The 21,054-nt window shown below is 40.7% G+C and overlaps 1 protein-coding gene across 1 annotated transcript; it reads left to right on the plus strand.

Moving 5' to 3' along the window:
• Window positions 1-230: 230 nt before the first annotated feature.
• Window positions 231-3,425, plus strand: LOC122069823. The gene is made up of 3 exons (XM_042633919.1): window positions 231-341; window positions 1,860-1,905; window positions 3,070-3,425. The coding sequence occupies exons 1-3, from the start codon at window positions 285-287 to the stop codon at window positions 3,189-3,191; spliced, it is 225 nt and encodes a 74-aa protein (XP_042489853.1). The 5' UTR covers window positions 231-284; the 3' UTR covers window positions 3,192-3,425.
• Window positions 3,426-21,054: the final 17,629 nt, after the last annotated feature.

Below are 21,054 nucleotides of genomic sequence, written 5' to 3' on the forward strand. Positions count from 1 at the left end.
ATAATGCTAATTTCTTCATAAGTAATCTTGTAGCTTTTAGGTAGTTCCCATTCAATGATGAGGCCTGATCCTATGTTCATCTAAGATGCTTCCTGTATATGTGCCTGCAGATGTGCCTATTATTTTCTTGTAACCCTATAACCTAATATTTTCCTTAAATATTCTATGTTGATTAACTTTCTTGAGCAATTTATGGGCTTGCTTCATCTGCTCCCATAGACAATTGGAAAACAACGGAATTATTCATTTTTACATCAACTTTTTATCTATTTTTGTGTGCAGCAATGCCAGTTGTTCAAAGATGTGTAAAGGGGCCTATGTGGTTACATTTCCTCATTGGTGTGAGTATACTGCTGCTAACACTGCTTTGCTTGGATTCTGAAAGATATTTAGACATTTTCCGTTTCACATACAAGAGTGCCTTCTTGGCCTTCGGTCCATTGATGTGTAATCGATATTGATAAATGACCATATATGGTTGAGATGCAGAAGTACAAGCCAACAACTACTAACAACATCATCCACCTGAAAGAGTTTTTTTTTTTTTTTGATAGATAGGAAATGAAGTAGGTAACAGCCAAGAGACTCGAATTCGAGACCTCCTGGTGAGCATGAGATTTTTGCACACCACAGCTCACCAACTACGCTAGGCAACTGTTGTTTTTAATTTTTTTTTTCTTGGAACAGTTTCTTATTGGGGTAAGAGGAATTGAAACGGCAAATCCTCACCCCACAAGTCAGCCAAAAATGATACCTTGGCATATCCCTTGGATTTCACATATGAGCACGAGCGTCAAATTTTTGAACTTTATTTCGTGATCAATCTTTCTCCACATTGGGGGGCACATAGCAATGTGTGGTAACCTATGTTTCTTTTCTGTTATGACATGAAGCTGAAAGACCTTTCTTGGCTGAAGACTATCATTAGCCAGAACAGATGGGGACAACAGCAGACATTCACATGACCAGAGTAAATACTCTCTTAATGTAAAAGAAATATTACATTAGTTCAAAATGCCCAAAACAGAAGACTAGATATTTCATTCCTAAACATTTGCCTTCCCTTTTTTCCTACTACTATTTTCTGGTCATGAACGAATTGCAATTTTATTAATATGTGCTTACCAGAAGGACTGAAACAAACCTTCCTCTAGAATATAATGATCCACAGCTGAAAAAACCTGTCCCAAGTCACAACCCAACAATGAAGACCAACAAATGTAGTGTGCATTTTTGCAATGATGATAAAACAGAAAATAAGATGACAAAAAGGAAAATAAAATGGATGAATATGATAACTACTACTTCATGTAATTGTTTAACTGGTCAGAAATCAGAATAAAAATTTTGAAAACCATGAACTATGAGAACCCCATAGCATCTTCATGTAGTTCCACCAGAGTTTTTTTTTCCAAAGTCTTTGTAAATTTGTGCAGAAACCTAATTAAAATATAAAAAAAATGTGGTGAGGAAGTGTGGAACTATATTTGCTGTAAAAACAAATCAAGTTTTGTTGACGACTGACCAAACTAAATATGTTTTTGGTTTTTATTACTTGAATTTCTGCTGAAGCTAATCAACATTCATTTCAGAGTGCAAATTTGGACCTTATTTTATTCCTTTTGTTTGTTAAGTATAACATCATTTTCTCCAACTATTTTCACTGCTTTACTATATCCATTTCTACTCTATCTGTGCAATCACATGCTTAGCATTTAAAATGTGATGGCCTGAAATGTCATACTATACAAATTTGGATTAGTTAAACCTGTTTAACTGTTCAAATTTTTTCACCCTAGAAGTTTGTGTAAAGTTATAGTTGTATTGATTTCCAATCTGACACTTTCCAATGGACGCAGGCTCCACCTGTAATAGTCTTTTCTTCAGCTTGTGCAGGGTTGGCAGGTCATAATTCTATCTCTGTTCAAATCATTTGTTTGGGTTTCTATCATTATCTCAAAGTTTCATAGAGTTATCCATAAGCTTAATTGTTGATAATTGGTATTACTTCTGAGTGCATATTTTCTTTTAAATATGGACCACGCTGCCTTTTCATTCATTCATATTCCATTTTTATAAATGGTTTATGATATTTGGTTAACCCGGGTAGGTTATTTATTTTTCATTTTTTTCCTTGATAAATATCTTGATAAGTCATTGTCTGCCATGAACTCCAGACGCCCATCAATATTCGATTTTCCATCTTGTCTATAGTCCTCCCTTTCAGATGATTTAAATGCCATGGTTACTAAATTCAGACTTCAGTTGAATGCTGGAAGATACCTGCATTCAAGTAAATAAAGGATTCCTATATGCAGTTCTCGTTATCTTTATTTCTTTTTGCAATATAACTGGAAGTGATTAGATTTTCTCGGGGCTTTTATTTATTTTACTTTTGAGTGGATCTTAACCTAATATATGCTTCCATTGCTTTGATACACAAAATTTTTTAAACAAATTGCCCAATCAATGTGCCTAAGCTATCTCACCCAAATCTGCTGGTACTAGATGAGTGGAAAATATTCTTTGCTGGGGATCAAATTTTGCTAGCATAAAAAGTGCTACTGATGACATATCCTAATAATTTCAGTACCTGATCATTAAAATTTATATATACAAGTTTATAAGCAATTAATTGGCTTCAAGCATCTGTTATTTGCAGGTTTGTAATGTATCCCACGTGTTTTCGACCGGATGTTCTAAGTCATTTTCTTTAGTGGGTGAGCCTGTGGCACAATGGTTAAATTGCACTATTGCAACATGTTGGTCACAGGTTTGAAACTTGGAAACAGCCTCTTTTGCGAAGCAGGGGATAATGTTGCATACATTTTCCTCTCCCAGACCTTGCAGTAGATGGAACCTTATGCACTTATTTTTTTTTAATCCAAGTTGTTTTTTCCATTTGCCATGATCATGCGGATGACAGATTTTGTATAAATTTCATTCGTTGGGGGAGGGGTTTGAATAGGGGATCCTACGAACTAGGACTGTTTCATTCTTCTTAACAGTTCTTGGGCTATTGTCAAGTTGGTCAGTAAGATTTTTTAGCATTTGCTTGGAATTTTGCAGGTGGTGCCATTCCAGCACTAGCGCAACTTGTCTCTTCAGTTTATCATGCTGAAATCTCGCCATCGTTGCCTACACCCAGACAGGATGATAAGATGCACACATCGAGAACCTCTACTCTGTAAATCCTTCTCTTCATGCAGAACTTTTCAAAAAATGATTCTCCTCCAACCCCTCCCACCCGGACGATTTTAAATGGACCACTCGGGTTATTGTATATTGTAGAACTTTCAACGATGAGGTAAATACTCCTTTTATCTGCCAAAAAAAAAAAGATAATGATTTATTGAGGGATCACGGAACAGATGGTCCCTGTATTTTTGCTTGATAAAAACCCAATCCTTGTTGATTGTACCAAAGTGAGATTCCTATCAGTACTTGTTCATTGTCGATTACATACTGGTTCTTCAGTTTATTCCTCTTCACAATGCATACCCATCGACATCTTGGATGTGATGAAGTACGTAACAAGCATGAGAAAAATTAACTAAAAATTTATTTTAAATGTTGCTGTATGTTAATTTTTTCTTTATATCTTCTACCCAATACGGCTTTGCAATTTTTCCATAGAATGCATTCTTTACTACTCCTAAGGCATCAAACATGTTGAATTGATCTGGAATCCAATTGTTGATAAGAAATTATGTAGCAACTTCATATATTGCTTTGGTATTTATGTAATCCAGAAAACAAATGAATCCTAAATGTGGACAATATGTGGCTGCAATGCAGATTCTATGCTCAATTGTAGCAGCAAAAAAAAAATACTACAATCAGGGAGATGAAATTTCACCTCTAAACATATGAGGAAATGCTCAATTGTATTTTAATGGTTAGTTTTAGAAGTCTACCCTCACCCTGCCCCCCCCCCCCCCCGGCCAAAAGAAAAAAATATAAATAAATAAATAAAAATAAAAATAAAATAAAATATAATTTATAGGACAAGATTGTAAACTTCAAATTTGTCGGCCTTCTCATTCCTTGTTGCTTCTCCACAATAAGGCCAAAGAAATCTCACCTTCCTGCTAGTCTGTCCGCAAATTTTTCCTTTTTTTTTTAGTGGAATTTTCCTTAGGTCAATTTTTTTTTTCCTAATGACAGTGGGCTAGAATTATTTCATTGGTTATTGTCAATTGAAGCAATTGGGAGGAAGAATGCTACTTGGTTGCATGACCCCTATAGTAGTACTGGGGCCAAAGAGGAGGGGGGGTGTGTAGGGGCATCAATAGGGGATGAGGTTTTTTTATGTTATAGGAGTGGGATCGTCATTTTTTTCCTTCTGTGTTAAGTGCAGGGGGGACTCTGCCAAGTAGCGTTCTTTTCCCCATAACAATTTGAGAATTTTGTACAGCACTAATAAAATCTCAGTGTAGGGGTTCTCTCCACGATGTCAATGTGGAAAAAATCTCACAAATTTCACACCACACCAATGGTAGTATGGGAAATGGTATAATACACATAGGACTCAAATGGTTAAGGAGAGAAGATATTAAAAACAAACTTATGTGAGAGGGAGATAGTACACTAGTGTCTTAGGGAACTTTTTTCTATTGTTTGATGGGTTTTAACCAAGCATTGATCCAAGGATCCGTTTATTGCCATTACTCTGATTGATCCTCAAGCTGATAAAAAATGGTGTCTTATGAGGATTTATGCTCCTCCCTCTTTGCATGATAGATGTCCCTTTTGGAGGGTATTGTATGACTTTGCGTCTTTTGCCTCTGATCCTTTTCTTGTTTTAGGGGATTAATCAAATTCTTTTTCCTTTGATTATCTCGGAGGGAAGGAACGAACATTCTTTAATGTCCCTGTATCCCAGCTGTAATGGCATTTTATTTCCTCCATTGGTTTAACGGATATTCCTTTGTTGGGGCTCATGTTTTACTTAGTTTAATAATGTATTTTTTCCATTTTTATGAGAAGAAGTTGGATGAGTTGAGCCATTTTTTCAATATTTTTATTATTACTTGTTATTTCATTTGGTTGCATAGAAATTTGGCGACTATCGGATCTTCAAAACCTAATCCACATTTTATAATGAATTAAGTTAACTTTTGAATCAACAATGGAACACCTATGACTCAGAATCAAACCGTTTATAACGATGATATTTTTCCTTCACCCAATCAAAATTCTGAAATCTCTTTTTCTGGTAATATTGTCCTTGTTGTCTCCACTATATTCTCTAAGCATCAAAGTTCGACTGGATGGGTGGCTGCTATTTTTTTCAAAAAATAGATGCTTATATCTAGTTGCTACTTATGTGATGACAGGATAGGCTATTGAAGCGTCTGCGAAGGGAATTCTCTATGGGTTAGAGGTTGCGATCAAGTAAGGATGGAAGGTGTAGAAGATTTGGTGTGATGTGAAGGGGGTTGAAAGGATTATGGAACCTAAAAATTGTTTGATGTGGCCGTGGTCCGCTTTTGCTCTTCAAATGGAACTTGGGAATTTTTTGTTTAAACCTAATTTTTTTGTAAGGATTGTAAATCCATTAACTTAGTTAAAACTGCTGCCTATGAGGCTCTAACTAGGAGGTCCTTTATTCAAACTGGAAATATTTTGACTACAGCAGCAGTTCTTTTGTAAGCAGGTTTTTATTTTGAATAAAAAAAAAATGTCTCCAAATTCAATAAAATGAAGTTTTAAATATAGGAGTGGCTAGTCCTTGTTGGCTTTCTATTTGGAAGAATGTTATTTTTACTTGTCTTCCCTCTATAAGATTCCATCATAATCCCATTTTCCTCCAAACCATATTGTAAGAAAATTTTCCACTTTTAGGCCTTAGGACAAAATGCGGAGTATTAGGAGCTCAAAATTTGATTTGTTAATTAAATGATTTAATGGGGGTATTGTAAGTGTAATTAATTAATTTTTTTTTTTTTGAACCCTTGTAAAGGAAAAGCGTCTCTTACTGCATATCATACTCTTATACTACCTCAGCATGCTACTTTAAGTATCGATCGAGATCCTATATGGGACCCATGCACACCCATTTGTATAACCCAATTTTGTGGGTTGGAGATTCCTAATTCTCCTTATATTTGTTCAAAATCAATTAAAACTATATGTCCCTGACCCACACATGTGAGATTGATTATGAGCATAGCGAAAATTTTGGTCTCAACATGTGTAGTAAGTAACCACTAATTTTAATCAGGGTCTCTGGAACAAAATCTTATGTGTACCTAATGTTTACCTTGTACATCATTATATGATGTGATATGACCATTACTCATCTTGTCGCGGACTTCACCAAGGGTGACAAATTGGCTGGACCCAACTATAACATGTGGCATCGAAAAATACAATATTTGCTCGATGGTACTACTGCTTAGCACCATCGTGATATGGAAGTCTGTAATCAGTGGGTGAAAAATGATTGTGATGTGCATTTTATTATGTAAAGCACACTATGCATGATGATTTGATTGGTGATTATGAGAAATACATCACGGCAAAGTCCATGTAAGGCCAACTGAAAATTGACTGTGGAGTACATCTGCTACAAGGTTAAAGGGTATGACCTTGAAGTTTAAGATGTATAAGATGGACCCTAAGTACACTATTCCTGAACACCTTAGGGTGGTCAAGGATATGATTCGGAAGTTGAAAGATACTGGGAGCCTGGGACCGCCCTTACTTTAAGCTATCATCAGGACACTACCTAGTTCTTAGAACTTGAGGCGGAGTACTAGGAGGTGAACCGTGTTACTTCCCTAGTCCCCTAGGTAGGCAAGCACAAGTTCAAACGCAAAACACAAGCAACCAGAAAATCAGGGTATGGATTAGAACCGGGCGCCGAAAGAGGGTAGGCCCACTAAAGGCAAAGAGGAAAGCGTGGTGGAAAGAAGGATTTATCCAAGGTCAAATTCTACAACTGCCAGAAGATGAGACACTTCGCTCGTGATTGTACTAGGCCAAAGAAGGTACCATTTCACTCACTATATATTTGTTTGTACCAATGTTTTGGTTGCCCATACACAGTATGATTGGATTGTGGATATAGGAGCAATAAAATATATAGCACAAGATCGAGGGGATTTTGAAGATTATTGCAGAGTTTTGGTTGGATCCCAGAACGTGTTCATGAGGAACGACACTAGTGAGGCAGTTCGAGGAGTTGGTACTTATCAGCTCAAAATGCGTACTGGACGCTTGCTTCTTCACGACGTGCTTTACGTATCAAATATTCAGCATAATCTACTTTCAGTTTTTACATTATTACCTTTAGGATATTCTTTTCATATTGACGATTGCACTTTAGAGTTTTGTTTGAATGATACTACTGTTGGAAAATTTTGGACTCCCATTGGGTGAGAGGAGTTAGTGGGGCCGTCGAGCTTGTGGGGCCGTAATGGTTCACAGGGTAGCCAAGCTAGCGGGGCTGCAAAGGAATATTTTGAGGAATATTCCAAATTCTGATCTGGTGGTGTATACGGTTCTACCTTTCGAGGTTGATTACAGGAGATTCGATGGTCCAGTTTTGACGTACTATATATCGTTGGAATCGTGTTTTCAAGCACTATCTATCTGTAGGATCACTTTGGACCTAATTCCTTTGTATATTCTATGTCATAATTGGACCCTTCTTTCCCCTAGGTTCTAGGGTTTCTGGGGTTTTTTAGGTGTGGAAGGGGTGTTTTGGGGTTAAACCACTGTGAGGGTAGTGGCTGAAAGATGATATCTTCTCTTCCCCTTTTGGGGAGGGGGAAAAGGACTTGCATCCTATCCTCTCTCCTCTCTTTCTCTTTCATAAGGGAGGGGTGTGTCGTGTATGCTTTGCTTGTGGGCCCCACACCACTGTATTGTCGCTCAGAAATACGTGGAGGCCTTTTTCGCAAGAGTGTAAAGTTTGTCATTCGAGACGAAAATTTGATGATGGTCCAATATAGGGATCGGGATCATGCAAAAGGGGTTTGGAGTCGTAAGACTGTAAAGTTTGTCATTCGATAATTATTCCTATTCCGCATGCATGGCTAGATTATCACACATATGTATACTAATTGAATTTAAATGATTATATACACTAAAACAAGGTCAATACAAAGTTTACATTATGCTAATTTGGGTAAGAAATTATACCTGAGCTTGACCCCCATTTCAGGTCAAGAGGGGCGGATCTCCTAGTTGATGCTAGTATGAACTGGTTTCGGGACTTTCTTGGCTCAGGGGAAGATGGTCTTGACCTCTAACTTCCTTTCTTGAGAGATGCTAACTGTGATAATATTTGGGCAGAGCTTCGGCTAGGGAAGGCTATTTTCAGGCTTAGGCTGAGGTGGTATTCCGGCAGAGCTTCTGCTAGGGATGAGCTACTTTCAGGTTTTGACTGAGGTGGTATTCCGGCAGAGCTTCTGCTAGGGATGAGCTACTTTCAGGTTTTGACTGAGGTGGGACTTGGACAGAGCTTTTTCTGGGGATAGGCTATAGGAGGGCTAGGTTGATATGGCACTCGGACAGAGCTTCCGTTGGGGATAAACTATAGGAGGGCTAGGCTGAGATGGCACTCAGATTGAACTTCCACTGGGAATGGCTATTTTTGAAAAAATTCCAGGGGGCATTCAGGTAGAGTTTCAGCTAGGAATGACTATTTTTGGAAAGAAATAGATTGACCTAAAAATGGATTGAAGATCCCCAAAAGCCCGAAGAACACTTTGAAGACCCGAACAGAACTCTGGATCTTGACAAAGATCTCTTCGTAGACCTGAAGAGCCTCAAGGGGGGAGGGATTTCTACTTTTGCTAAAAACTAAGAACACTCAAAGGAGGGAGGCTAAAAAAAAAATACTATTTTGCCAAAAAATGGATTGAACTAAAAACTTGGATTGAAAATCTTCAAAGTCCCGAAGGACACTTCGAAGATCCGAAATCCTTTTCGGATCTTGACGAGGATTGCTTTGAAGACCCAAAGAAACTCAAAGGGGGAGGGGGGCCTCTCTCTAAGGGTGGTTGTGGGGTTGTGATCTTGGTGTCCAAAACCAAAGGGAGGGGGGTAATTATAAGATCCTTAAACCAATGGGGAGGGAAAGGGGAATTTCCTAGCCAATGGGGGAAAAAAGTGAGTTTTTTGGACTAATGGGAGGAAAGTAAGAAAATTTGGACCAATGGGAGAGAGAGGGATTTTCTTGGGCCAATGGGGGAAAGGTAACTTTTTTGGGCCAATAAGGTAAAAAGATTCTTTTTTAGGCCAATGGGAGGTTGTGGTGTAGGGTAAGCTAGTGGGGTAGTGTATATGCACAAGTGGGTGAAGAGAGGGTCAGTGGAATACAAATCCCAGCCATTGTCGGTGGCACAAGAGGCTAGGTTGAGGTGCACAAGGCATAATAAGCACAGGTGTGAGGGTAGTGGCCGGAGATGGATCCCCGTCCTCTCTCCTCTCTCTCTTTTCACCTTCGTGGGGAGGGGTAGGTGGCTCAAGTCGTGTGTGCATGGTGTGAGGGCATACTGTGCATGGTGTGTGGGCCAGGTGTGCATGATGTGCAGGCACAGTGTGCACGGTGTGAGACGGGGTCACGCACAGCGTGCTGCGGGGCTGCGCACAGCGTGCGGTGGGGCCGCGCACAGCGTGCAGCGGGGCTATGAGTAGTATTCAATGGGGCCACCCACAGCATGCGATAGGCCAGCACATAGCATGCAGTGGACCTGCGCATAGTGTGCAGCAGACCCATACACAGCGTGCGGTAAGGCTGCGTACAATGTGAGGTAGGCCAGTGCACAACTATTCGGCCAGGCTGGGCTTGGCTGGACTGGCTGGGCTAGTTGGCTTGGCTGAGCTGGCTGGCTTGGCTGGGCTGGCTAGCTTGGTTGGGCAGGCCGGTTGGGTGGCTGGGCTGGCTAGTGACATGTGTGCAAAAAATTATGGTTTTCCTGGAATGATTGCCGGAGATCCGTCAGTCTGATTTTGGCGTACAATATATCATCGAAATTGTATTTTTGAGCGCTATCTATCTGTATGGTCATCTTGACAAGATTCCTTCATATATGAAAAGTCAAAATTAGACCCCTTCCCTCCCGTGTGGGGATTTCTAGGGTTTTGGGTGGGGGAATGTTTCCATTAGATCTTTGTCGGTCGGAAGTCGAAAGTCACATCCAAGATCCATATTTCATCATAGTCAGAGGAGAGTAACAAAATTGGATGTTTACAAAATGCCCCTCTTTGGCCGAGGCCTATGCCAACGGTCGAAGGGCAAAGAAAAGAATGACTGTCACCTGGAGCGTGTACTGCTGTCATCTTGCTCAGTTATGACGAAGTTGAAAAATCCAACAGATAATATCTCCTATCTACTTTGAAGTTAAGGGCTTACCTGGGGCTGCCAATTGTGGAAAGGAATTTGTTGCTCTTCCAATCCTATAAAAAAGGTTAGTACTTCGATCCTAATTCTTCCTTAGCTAGGCTTTACATATGCCAGTTCAGGGAAATATGGTCTCCAGGCTGGGTCTTTCGACCCAATCTGGACTATTTGGGACCGATGGTTACAAGTAGGGGTGTCAATTCATGGCCCGACTCGACTAAACTGATCGGGACCGACCGTTTATAGATCGGCCTAGCCCGAACCGTTTATTAAACGTGTCGGGCTTGAGCCCGGCCCGTTTATAAATGGTCGGTCTCGGTTTTTCTACTTGGATCGTCAGGCGCCCGACCGAGACCGACCGAATAATGCCAAACCAAGACCGGCCTATTGTGCACCGACTTGGCCCGACCCTTTAATGATTGTATAATACCTATTTTACCCCCCAAATTAAAGAATAAAAAGTAAAAAGCAAAGACATGTTCACATTTTAAATAATGGTTATATTTGGTATCATTTATTGATTTATTGTCATTTTTTTGGGCTTGCATGAGTGGGCCGAAATATAAGAGCACATTTTAAAGAGGGTCCGTTTAAAAATCGGTTAAAGCCCGTTTAACATTAAACATGTCCGTAGCCCGGTTAAGGCCCTACTAAAGCCCGATTAAGGTAGCCCGATTATAGCCCGAGGCCGACCGACCGAATATAAAGTGTACTATGCCCTCAATAACTAAGCCCGATTAGTTAAATGGGCGGACACAGTGTAGCCTTTGAAAGTCTTCAAGCCTGACTAAGCCCGATCGAAACTGGACCGGCCCAACCGGTTGACACCCCTAGTTACAAGAGAGAAATTCTCTGTTCTTCCAATCTTGTAATAAATAAAAAACATTTGATTTTTTTTTTTATTTTCCTTAGCTGGGCTTCATATGTCCCAGGTCAGGGAATTTGGTCTTCCAGGTAGGTTCTTTCGAACTGGGCTGGGCTATATGGTCTTCCAGGCGGGTTCTTTCAAGCTGGGCTGGGCTATATGGTCTTCCAGGCAGGTTCTTTCGAACTGGGGTGGGCTATATGGTCTTCCAGGCGGGTTCTTTCGAACTGGGCTGGCTATATGGTCTTCCAGGTGGGTTCTTTCAAACTAGGCTAGGTTATCTAGTCTTTCAGGTCAGCTCTTTCAAACCGGGCTAGGATATTTGGTCTTTCGGGCGGGTTCTTTCAAACCGGACTAGGCTATCTGGTCTTCCAGGCTGGTTCTTTTAAATCGGGCTGGGCTATTTGGTGGCGGGTTCTTTCGAACCGGGTTGGGCTATCTGGGACCGGGTCAATGAGATTGGGCCTCCTGGGGTTGGGTCAATTATGTCTCCTCTTGATTTTTCCTTGATTCTTGATGATGGATTTTGACCTATAGGGATTTGTTCCTGTATTTCCTGCAAACACAAACACATGGATATTTTCTTTCTTTTTCTTTTTCCCTCCTCTTGTTGTTCATTATTTTATTTCAACATCTTTATGAAAACTTACTTTTGGCATAAAAGAAAATCTTTCTTCCTCTTTCTTTTTGTTTTTTGTTTGCTTGCAATGCTTAGGCACAATCAATTCCATAACTCAAGTCATAATTAGAATAATCGGGATAACACGAAAATCCACACACTTCCTCATTCCATTACCAAGTGAATTACATGAAAAGGGGGGCCACTTTCCTACCACAAATGGGATAAGTGAATAACAAGGTGGGGAGAAAATTCTTGAGGTGGGTGAACGTTCACTAACTCTTCTGGGTCCATCTCCTCGAGCCCGTATTATCGGCTTATGTACATAGGCAAATAAAAGGACATGTGTGTCAATTCCATCAGTCTGACATAGTTGTGACTAGGGGTCTTTATCAGTAAATCTTCTTGTGGCTTCTCTGGGCACCTCTATGAGATATCCTGCACAATCCTTTTCTGCATGTACTTCTTCCAATCGATGATAAGGTCAAAATCTGGAACTTCTCTCTTATCCTTGTAACAAAAAACTCCGAGTGGGCTTCCCCTTAATGGTATGGTGAGCTTCAGTTTCTCGAGGAGCCAAATCTGAAAAATAGTAGGACTCCCCTGATAATGGTCTAGTCTGAATCTATGGCCATAGCTTATATCATCAAATCCCTTGAACGTTTATGCAAGAACCGTAGGGACGATGTCATCTCCTTCTTCAATTGTTTTACTAACCCAATCAAAATAGATGGTGCACCATGCCTGAGAGTATGGAGAACATAATGAGCTATCATGCAAAGTAAATAAGCATCCAAGGATCCTGCTAATGGATTCCTCCCATTGGTAGATATTGGATGAAGATCTGAGCCACCTTCAGAACGTCGATCTTCCCATACCTGACAAACTGCTTTACTTCTTCTTTCCCTCTAAAGAAACCCTGAATTTCCTCTAAGCAATCCTTCTTCAAAGATGGTTGGAACAAACTGCATATGGGTGGAGATAGCATAGAACAAACTGCATATGGTTGGAGATAGCATACAAATCCAAAATTCTTTAAGAGTTGGGAAAATCTCCGCTAATCCAAATCGAAATACATGCAGGTCGGAATCCCAGTGTTGAGGCACCTGTCGGAGTACTTGGTGATGTAGCTTCACACATCCAACTTAGCCAAGACATGACACATTCATGGATTCCAACAATCCTAGTGCCCTTATATTTATGTCCAAGGTCCATTTCCTAATGTCTTATCCAACGAGCCCATTAATTTTTCTGAAACCAATACAAACAATGAGATATGATGATTTATCAAAGCATTACTCATTGGCTAATGATTCAAACAAGCCTTTACCACTGTTGCATCAAGATCTTCCTTTTTTCTTTTGACTTTGACTGATCAAGGGTGGAGAATAAACTGGCATTGATAAACTAGTGCCGGGTGGCGATTTTCTTTTAGGGGATATAATCCTGGGTAAGAAGTGATGGACCAATGGGTGGATGATAGATACCTAATGGCCTTTCATGCCAAATGGCGATTCTTGCGGGACACAAACTATGATGATCTTTTAAGATACCTTGATTATTAATTTAGGAACCAATTTATTGCCTTAGATGGTTGAGACCGCACTTGCACATGTCAAGTTTCCTATGTATCCCTCGAAAGGAATCAGGTTTGACGTAGTTCAGGCTATTCACCCTTTAAAAAAAATATTTCTTGAGTTGATCCATGTTAACCAGTCTGAGTATTTCTTCGTCGTTGTGGTCTACGAGTTTTATAGTTTTTCCTAGTAGAATTTCTTTAACAGTGAATGGGCCGCTCTAGTTGGGCTTGGATTTTTCTTTTGGGTCATAAATTGGGGCTCTTTGTTCTCGAAGAACAAGTTCACCCACCTCTATGTGGCGGGGCTTCACATTTTGCTTAACGGCCCTATCCATTCTCAGTTGATACTTCTTTAGATTATTCATGGCCTTCATGCGCCTTTCATCAAGAAAATTGAGCTCGTCATGTCTGGCCTTCACTCACTCTCTTTCAGGTAGCTGACTATTAAGAAACACCCTTAGGGATGGTACCAGGATTTCCACAGGTAGAACCACCTCAAGCCCATATACCAAAGAGAAAGGAGTTGCCCCTGTCTAAGATCGTACAGAAGTCCAGTATGCCCATAAGGCAAGGGTTAACTTATTAGCCCAATCCTTGTGTGTTTCGGCCATTTTCTGCAGAATAACTTTGATATTCTTGTTAGCTGCTTCTACTACCCCATTAGTCTGCAGCCTATAAGTGGTAGAGTGATGCCTTCGAATACCAAATTTTGTGCAGATTTTGTCAGTCTTACCCCAGAAGTGGGACCATGATCTGATATCCATTCTTGAGGTATTCCATATCGAGAAATGATGTTTTCCTGGATGAACTTGGCCTCCTTAGCAGATGTGAGGACTGCATAGGACTGAGCTTCTATCCACTTGGTGAAATAATTAATGTCTACCAAGATGAATTCATGGCCATTGGATGCTTTAGGGTTGACCTTTCCAATGATATTAATGCCCCAAGTGGACAATGGCCAAGGTGAATTGAGCGAATGCAACTTTGTTGGTGGGATATGTATGATGTTAGCAAATATCTGACACTTATGGCATTTCTTGACAAAGTCCACGCAATCTACTTCCATTGTGTTCCAGTAATATCCTAGCCTAAGGATCTTCTTAGATAACATCTTGGCATTCATGTGGGGTCCACAAAGACCTTGATGAATTTCTTCCATGATGGTTGTAGCTTGTTCCTCATCTACACAAAACAATTGTATTCCTTCATAGGACCGTTTGTATAATAGATCCTCTTGGAGAATAAATTGGGTGGGATATCTTCTCAGAAATTTCTCTCTATCAGTTGCTTTAACTAAATACTTCCTTTCCCTGATGAAATCCACTATGTGAGCGAACTAAGACCGACCATCTACAGTGAGAGAGTTCACCGAATTCTGATAAATGGGCCTGCTTCTTTGTTCTACCAAGAATGGTCGAACTCTAGCCATAGGGTTGCACTCTACCATACAAGGCAAAGTTGCAAGGGCATCAGCAAACCTATTATTATCCCTTTGGAAGTATTCGAACAAAATTTTTTCAAAGTGTTTGATCAACTCTTCCAGATGCTCTTGATATGGCTTCAGCTTCTCATCTCTAGTCTTCCACTTTCCCTGTGTCTGACAGATGACAATGGATGAATCTCCATAAACCTTAATCCTTTTCACCCCAATGGTTAAAATAGTTTCGAGTCCCAAAGCACAAGCTTAATACTCAGCAATGTTGTTGGTATATGGGAAGTCAAGGCGGAATGACGAAGGTAAATAAAGATCGTTAGAGGTGACAAGCAATATTCTCACACCATATCCCTTCTAACTAGCTGCTCCATCAAAGAATAACTGCCATTCATTAACTATGTCTTCTTCCTTTATTGTGGCGATTCCTTCATCTGGAAAGGCATCGTCCAAGGACCTTCTATCTTCTATGTGGTAGGAAGCCAAATGATCGGCTATGGCTTGCCTCTTGATAGATTTCTGAGTAACATAGGTGATGTCAAACTCTAATAGCAAAAGCAACCAACGGGCCATCCTTCCTGTTAAGGCCAGTTTCTCAAAGCGATATTTGTTGGGATCCATCTTTGAGATCAAATGCCCTGGATAGGAAACCATGTAGTTTCGTAACCTTTAGTTGCCCAAATCAACGCAACACAAGTTCTTTCCAAAGATGTGTACCGGGTCTCATATTCTAGAAATTTCTTGCTGAGGTAATATTGGCGTGCTCTGCCCCTTTTGCCATTTCCTTCTATGCTAGTAAAGAGCATATGGAATACTCTCTCACGGACAGATACAACAAAAGTGGTTCTCCTTGCATTGGTGGTGTCAATACTAGTGGGTTCATAAGATACTCCTTGATCTTGTCAAAAGCTTGTTGGCATTGGTCATTCCACTCCGTGGGCTGATCCTTCTTCAGTAGCTTGAAAATTGGTTCACAGATTGTAGTCAACTGAGCTATAATTCTGCTAATATATTGGGGGTGACCCAGAAATCCTCGTATTTGCTTCTTAGTCTGAGGCATGGGCATTTCATGAATTGCCTTGATCTTGATAAGGTTGACTTCATTGCCTCTTTCACTCACCAAGAAGCCTAACAACTTCTCTATTGTTGCCCCGAATACACACTTCTGAGGGTTCAACTTCAGCTGATACTTCTTGATTCTTTCAAAGAATCGTCTTAGTGTGGGAATATGCCTCTGCCGATCTTTAGACTTTACTATCATGTCGTCCACATAAACTTCCACATCTTTGTTCATCGTGTCATGTAATATGGCCATAGCTGCCCTTTGATAGGTTGTCCTAGCATTCTTCAGTCCAAAAGGCATCACCTTCTAACAATAGGTTCCCCATGTAGTGGTGAAGGCTGTTTTCTCACGATCTTCTGGGTGCATGCTTAGTTGGTTGAATCTTGAGAATCCATCCATGAATGATAATAAAGAATGCCCTGCCATATTATCCACCAATACATCAATGTGAGGTAATGCTAAGTCATATTTAGGGCTTACTTTGTTAAGATCTTGGTAGTCTACGCACATTCGTACCTTTCCATCTTTCTTCGGTACTAGTGCAATATTGGCTAACCATTGGGGGTACTTCACCTCTTGTAAGAAACCCGAATTCCATTGCTTCACAACTTCTCTGATCTTCTCACTCCATTCTAGCCGCATTCTTCGGAGCTTCTGTTTTATCGGCTTTCCCCCCGGGTAAGTCGGCAGCCGATGCTGCACAATGTTGGGTTCGATACCAAGCATATCTTCGTAAGACCAACCAAAGACCTCAGTAATTTCCTTCAAAAGATTACTAATCCGAAGGCATTGGTCGGTTCCTAGATTAATAACCTAAGTATCCTCATAGATGGGTTGGGCTTTCTTTGGTTTGCATTGTTTTATTAATTCTTGATATTTATTAAGATCATCATCGGAAAAAGGAGGCAAGTCATACTCAGAATAAAAAATTTCATTCATGAAAGAAGGAGTAATAGACTTGTCATACAAGGACTTTGGACTCTTCTCAAAAGGGGAGATTGACATAGAATCACAAACAACAGATTCGACTATAGACTCGATAACTGGCTTGATGCTTTTGCTAGGGGTAATCAAGCTAGTTGACTCAATAGTGTGAGCAAACTTGAAGTTTTCTCCAATACTTGTCTAGTTCAGAAGTGGTTCAATGGCTTGATGGATGAGGAGATGTGACAAAGGGCCTTCTTCACCTTCTGAGAAAGTTATTGATATTTCTTTAGTGGCATCATAGTTCCTCTGGACAGGTGCTCGCTTCTTCATGAATACCAGCTGATCAATCTTATGCTCTCGGAAGCCAAACTTTCTGAGGAGTGAAGATTGATGGAGACTACTCAATCCCTTTTCTGTGAAGTCCATCTTTTCGAGCCTATTGAAGGATGCCATTCTGGTACCTCGGTCACATCTTTGACCATCTTCACGAGCCTTCCCATTGCAATTGGTTCGGGTATAGTACATACAAACCATCATCCTCTGTGCTCTCCTCTATTTTGCATACACACTTCTTCCTCTGAAAGGATGGGGCTTGGGCTTATGCAACTCTCAGGCTCTTGGCTCTTATAGGAGAGAGAAAATGAAACCTTTCAAATCAATAGGAAGCGGTAGACTCCAGGTGAGCCTTATCTTCTTCTCCCATTCTCTCTTTATGAGAACTTGAGGACTATGTGCCTCCTTCGATTGGATCAATGTTGTAGGATTCCAGAGGAAGACCCAGTCTCAATCAGTGCAATTTCTGCTATCCCAGTGATGCAACTATCTTGTTCACCTTCTTTGACTAGCATTTTCTGTTGTTCCATTTCATGATCCACCCAATCAAACTCATCTTGGAAGAAAATTTCAGGTCTTGGTTGCATTTTGGCGGCAGTTTCATCAAACCACGGCTCCACACTTCTAAAAAGGGGAAATCCTCTCCTTCTTTCACGAAGTACCCATTGAGATTAGGGTAGTAAGTGACAGAGGTCTTCTTAGTCATCCTCAACACTTTCTGCCCTTTGACAGTTGGGGGAGTGTACCCGAGACCATTCTTTCCTTTGTTCACCACCAAACTAGGTTGTTTTGGAACTCCTTGGTGATATTTCCCTAGTCCCATGCCAGAAAAATACTGCATGATCTTCATCATCTGATTCACTGGCGGACTTCAGATGGCTTCATAGTTAGCCGGAATTTTCTCCTTTGGAGCTTCTTTGGCAATGGCTGCGCAAGTGGTGTCTATTTCAAAACCACTCAGTTGCACCTCCTGTTCTTGTTCTTCCCCATTTTCAATGTTGGCCAAAGTGTTAACCACTTCAGGATCTCTAGCCACTAAGACCACCTTCCCCTCATACTTCATTTTTTTATGGAGACTAGAGGACACCACCTTCGTAGGATGTAACCAAGGCCTTCCCAAGAGCATGTTAAAAGCTACCGGTATATCAATGACTTGGAAATCAACATCAAACTTCACCAGGCCAATCTTTATAGCAAGGATAATGTTGCCAAGGATCTTCCTCTTGGTATTATCAGATGCCCTTATGGTTTGGGTGGTTGGCCTCATTTCTTCCAAGTTGACACCGATACTCTTTGCTGATCTCAATGGTAGCACATTCAAAGCGAACCCATTGTCAACAAGAACCTAAGGAACTACTTTGTCAAGGCATTCAACTGTAATGTGGAGAGCCCGATTGTGCTGGGTTTCCTTAAGAAGCTCAGAATCTGATAACATCAGAGGCTGCACTGCATGTGTCGCTCCTACTATATGTGCAAGGTGCGTCGGATTTATCTCGATTGGCACTTACACATTAGCGAGAGACTTCAAGACTGCATCACAGTGCGAAGGAGATGCCATTAACAATCCCCAAATGGAGATATTTTCCTGGGATTTCTTGAGTTAAGCCAAGACTGGGTTCTCTGGCTCTTTTTTTATATTGCTAGTTCCAGCTTCATTAGCCCTTGGCTGCTCTACTGCTAGAGCCTTGCCTTTGTAGTCTTTCCCACTTCTAGTTTCCATCACGTTGATTGGTTTTTTCACAATAATCTTGGTGGGATAACTATCTTCATCATCACTATTGGTTAGGGTGATTATCCCCACCATAGAATCATCTTCTTCTGATTCTCCTTCCTTGCTTGGGGTGGGAAGTCAAGGACCTCCACAAATATCCACTGCCCTAGCTCATAGCTTCTTGATTGCATTAGAAAGTTGTTGGTATGTAACATCTACCGCCTTTACAATTGTGTCATCTAGTCCTATTTCCTCCAGATCATCCAATTGCTCCCAGTAGTAAAGATCACTGACGGTTACTTCCCTTAACATTTTGTCAATATCTTCTACCCTTTCTTGCATTCTCAATGTGTTGGAATACATTTCATATAGTTTTTCTTCCAACTTAAATGTGGAGTACTGTTCGTCTATATAAACTTGCGTCGGCTCTCTAGATTCCTCCTCATTCTTTGAATCTGATGTAGAATCATCTCCCTCCATGCATAGGGAAGGGTAAATGCTACCTATTGATCAGCTATTAGGTCATCATTACCAATGGCATAGACTGAGAAACATGTCGGATGTTCTGGTGAGTAATATTTTGACTCATCATCATAATCATTGTACCAAGGCCCTTAGTAGTCATCCCAGTCTGGATACCCATCATCCTCAGAGTCATCTCCATCCTTCTCATCTTCATTTCCATCCTCATCATCATTGTCATCATCCTCTTCTTTGCTGATTTCACTCCCACTGATTCTTCATCAGATTCCTCAAGACCATCAAATTCTCTGGCATCCAAACGCTTATAGTATTTAGAGCGTACATACCAAAATATTTCCATAGGGTTGGTCCTATCATTACTAGCTCGAATTTGGACCCGTCTTGACTCATCATCATCTGTGTCACTCCCTATGTGGATTAAGGAAGTGTATTCATTGATCTGCTCCCCTATGGCCAATGTGGTTACTGCTCTAAGAAGATCAGCTGTAATCTCTTTAATTACCTCTAGATTGTCTTCTGAAGTTACAGCAAGCTGAACTAGAGAAGTGAGATCACTCTCTTGGTCTTCCTCTAATGCATTTACTGACCCTGTTGTTGAAGTCATCTTTAGGGAATCTGGTAGTGCAAGCATATCCTCCCAATAGTACCCATCCGTCCATCCTTCTTTTGGGTTATACACCTAACCTTAAGAATGGGATTGGTATGAGGGTGATGAGGGATATGAAGTGGGACGGTATGAAGATGATGTAATGTGAGAGGTAGGATATAAAGATTGGGGGTGATAGGATGAAGAGGTTCCTCCACTTTGATGGTGGTGGAAAGGTTGATGATATGGTAGAGGCTAATAATATGGCAGAGGCTGATATATGGTGGAGGCTGATAATGCAGTGCGGCAGATTCTTCTGATGAGGAGGGATAGACTGGGGGTACCTGATCTTATGACTCTTCCTCTGATGATTCTCTTCTTCTGGGGGTTCTTATGACTCCAACCCTTTGACTCATGATTTTTCGATAAGCACGGGCATTTATATGATTCTTTTGAGCTCTAGGTGTAATGAGTTGAGTGAGATCACTCTCCGTAGTTTCTTTATCCAGATTGCTCACATGATCAGGGAGTGGATTGGTATTAACATTAGGAGGCTGTTTGATCTTGACCTCAATGGTTCCATTGTCTACCAAGTCCTGAATTGCATGCTGTAAACCCAAATATCTTTCAGTATTGTGTCCCTTCTAAGTGTGGTAGGCACAATACTTATGATCCCTATACCAAGCTAGAGAAGGGTTACTGATCACTCTTGGAGTCACTATCCCTTGCAATCCTTGCTTCTTTAACTTCTCATATGTTGCCATTATGGGCATTCCCAGATCAGAAAACTATCTTCTTGGACAAGGAGCCTTCTGGGTAGGTGCATCTACTTGTATTATGAAGAAGTGGCTTTCAGACTGACTGCTGAACTGTACTTACCATATTAGTTTCTGGACCCTTTCCCCATCCGAATCAGGTGTTCTTGCTTGCATCTTGGGAGGATCCTTGATACTGGGCCTCTCTTAGAATTCTATTCTCCACCTGTGTGTCGGTGGCTATTAAGGCATCAAAAGTTTACAAATGCTAATAGTAAAGAACATCATAATAGGGCTTTGACAAATTCTCTATTAACATCTCTACCTGCTCTGCTTCTAAGGGC

Source organism: Macadamia integrifolia, unplaced genomic scaffold, assembly GCF_013358625.1.
Source record: "Macadamia integrifolia cultivar HAES 741 unplaced genomic scaffold, SCU_Mint_v3 scaffold725, whole genome shotgun sequence".
Classification (NCBI taxonomy): Eukaryota; Viridiplantae; Streptophyta; class Magnoliopsida; order Proteales; family Proteaceae; genus Macadamia; species Macadamia integrifolia.

Excerpts from the sequence above, each read along its gene's own strand:
- LOC122069823 (XM_042633919.1), top strand. The coding sequence starts at position 285 with ATGCCAGTTGTTCAAAGATGTGTAAAGGGGCCTATGTGGTTACATTTC. Across the intron at positions 342-1,859 it reads GGTTACATTTCCTCATTGGT|GCTCCACCTGTAATAGTCTT; the intron begins GTGAGTATACTG and ends CAATGGACGCAG. Across the intron at positions 1,906-3,069 it reads AGCTTGTGCAGGGTTGGCAG|GTGGTGCCATTCCAGCACTA; the intron begins GTCATAATTCTA and ends GGAATTTTGCAG.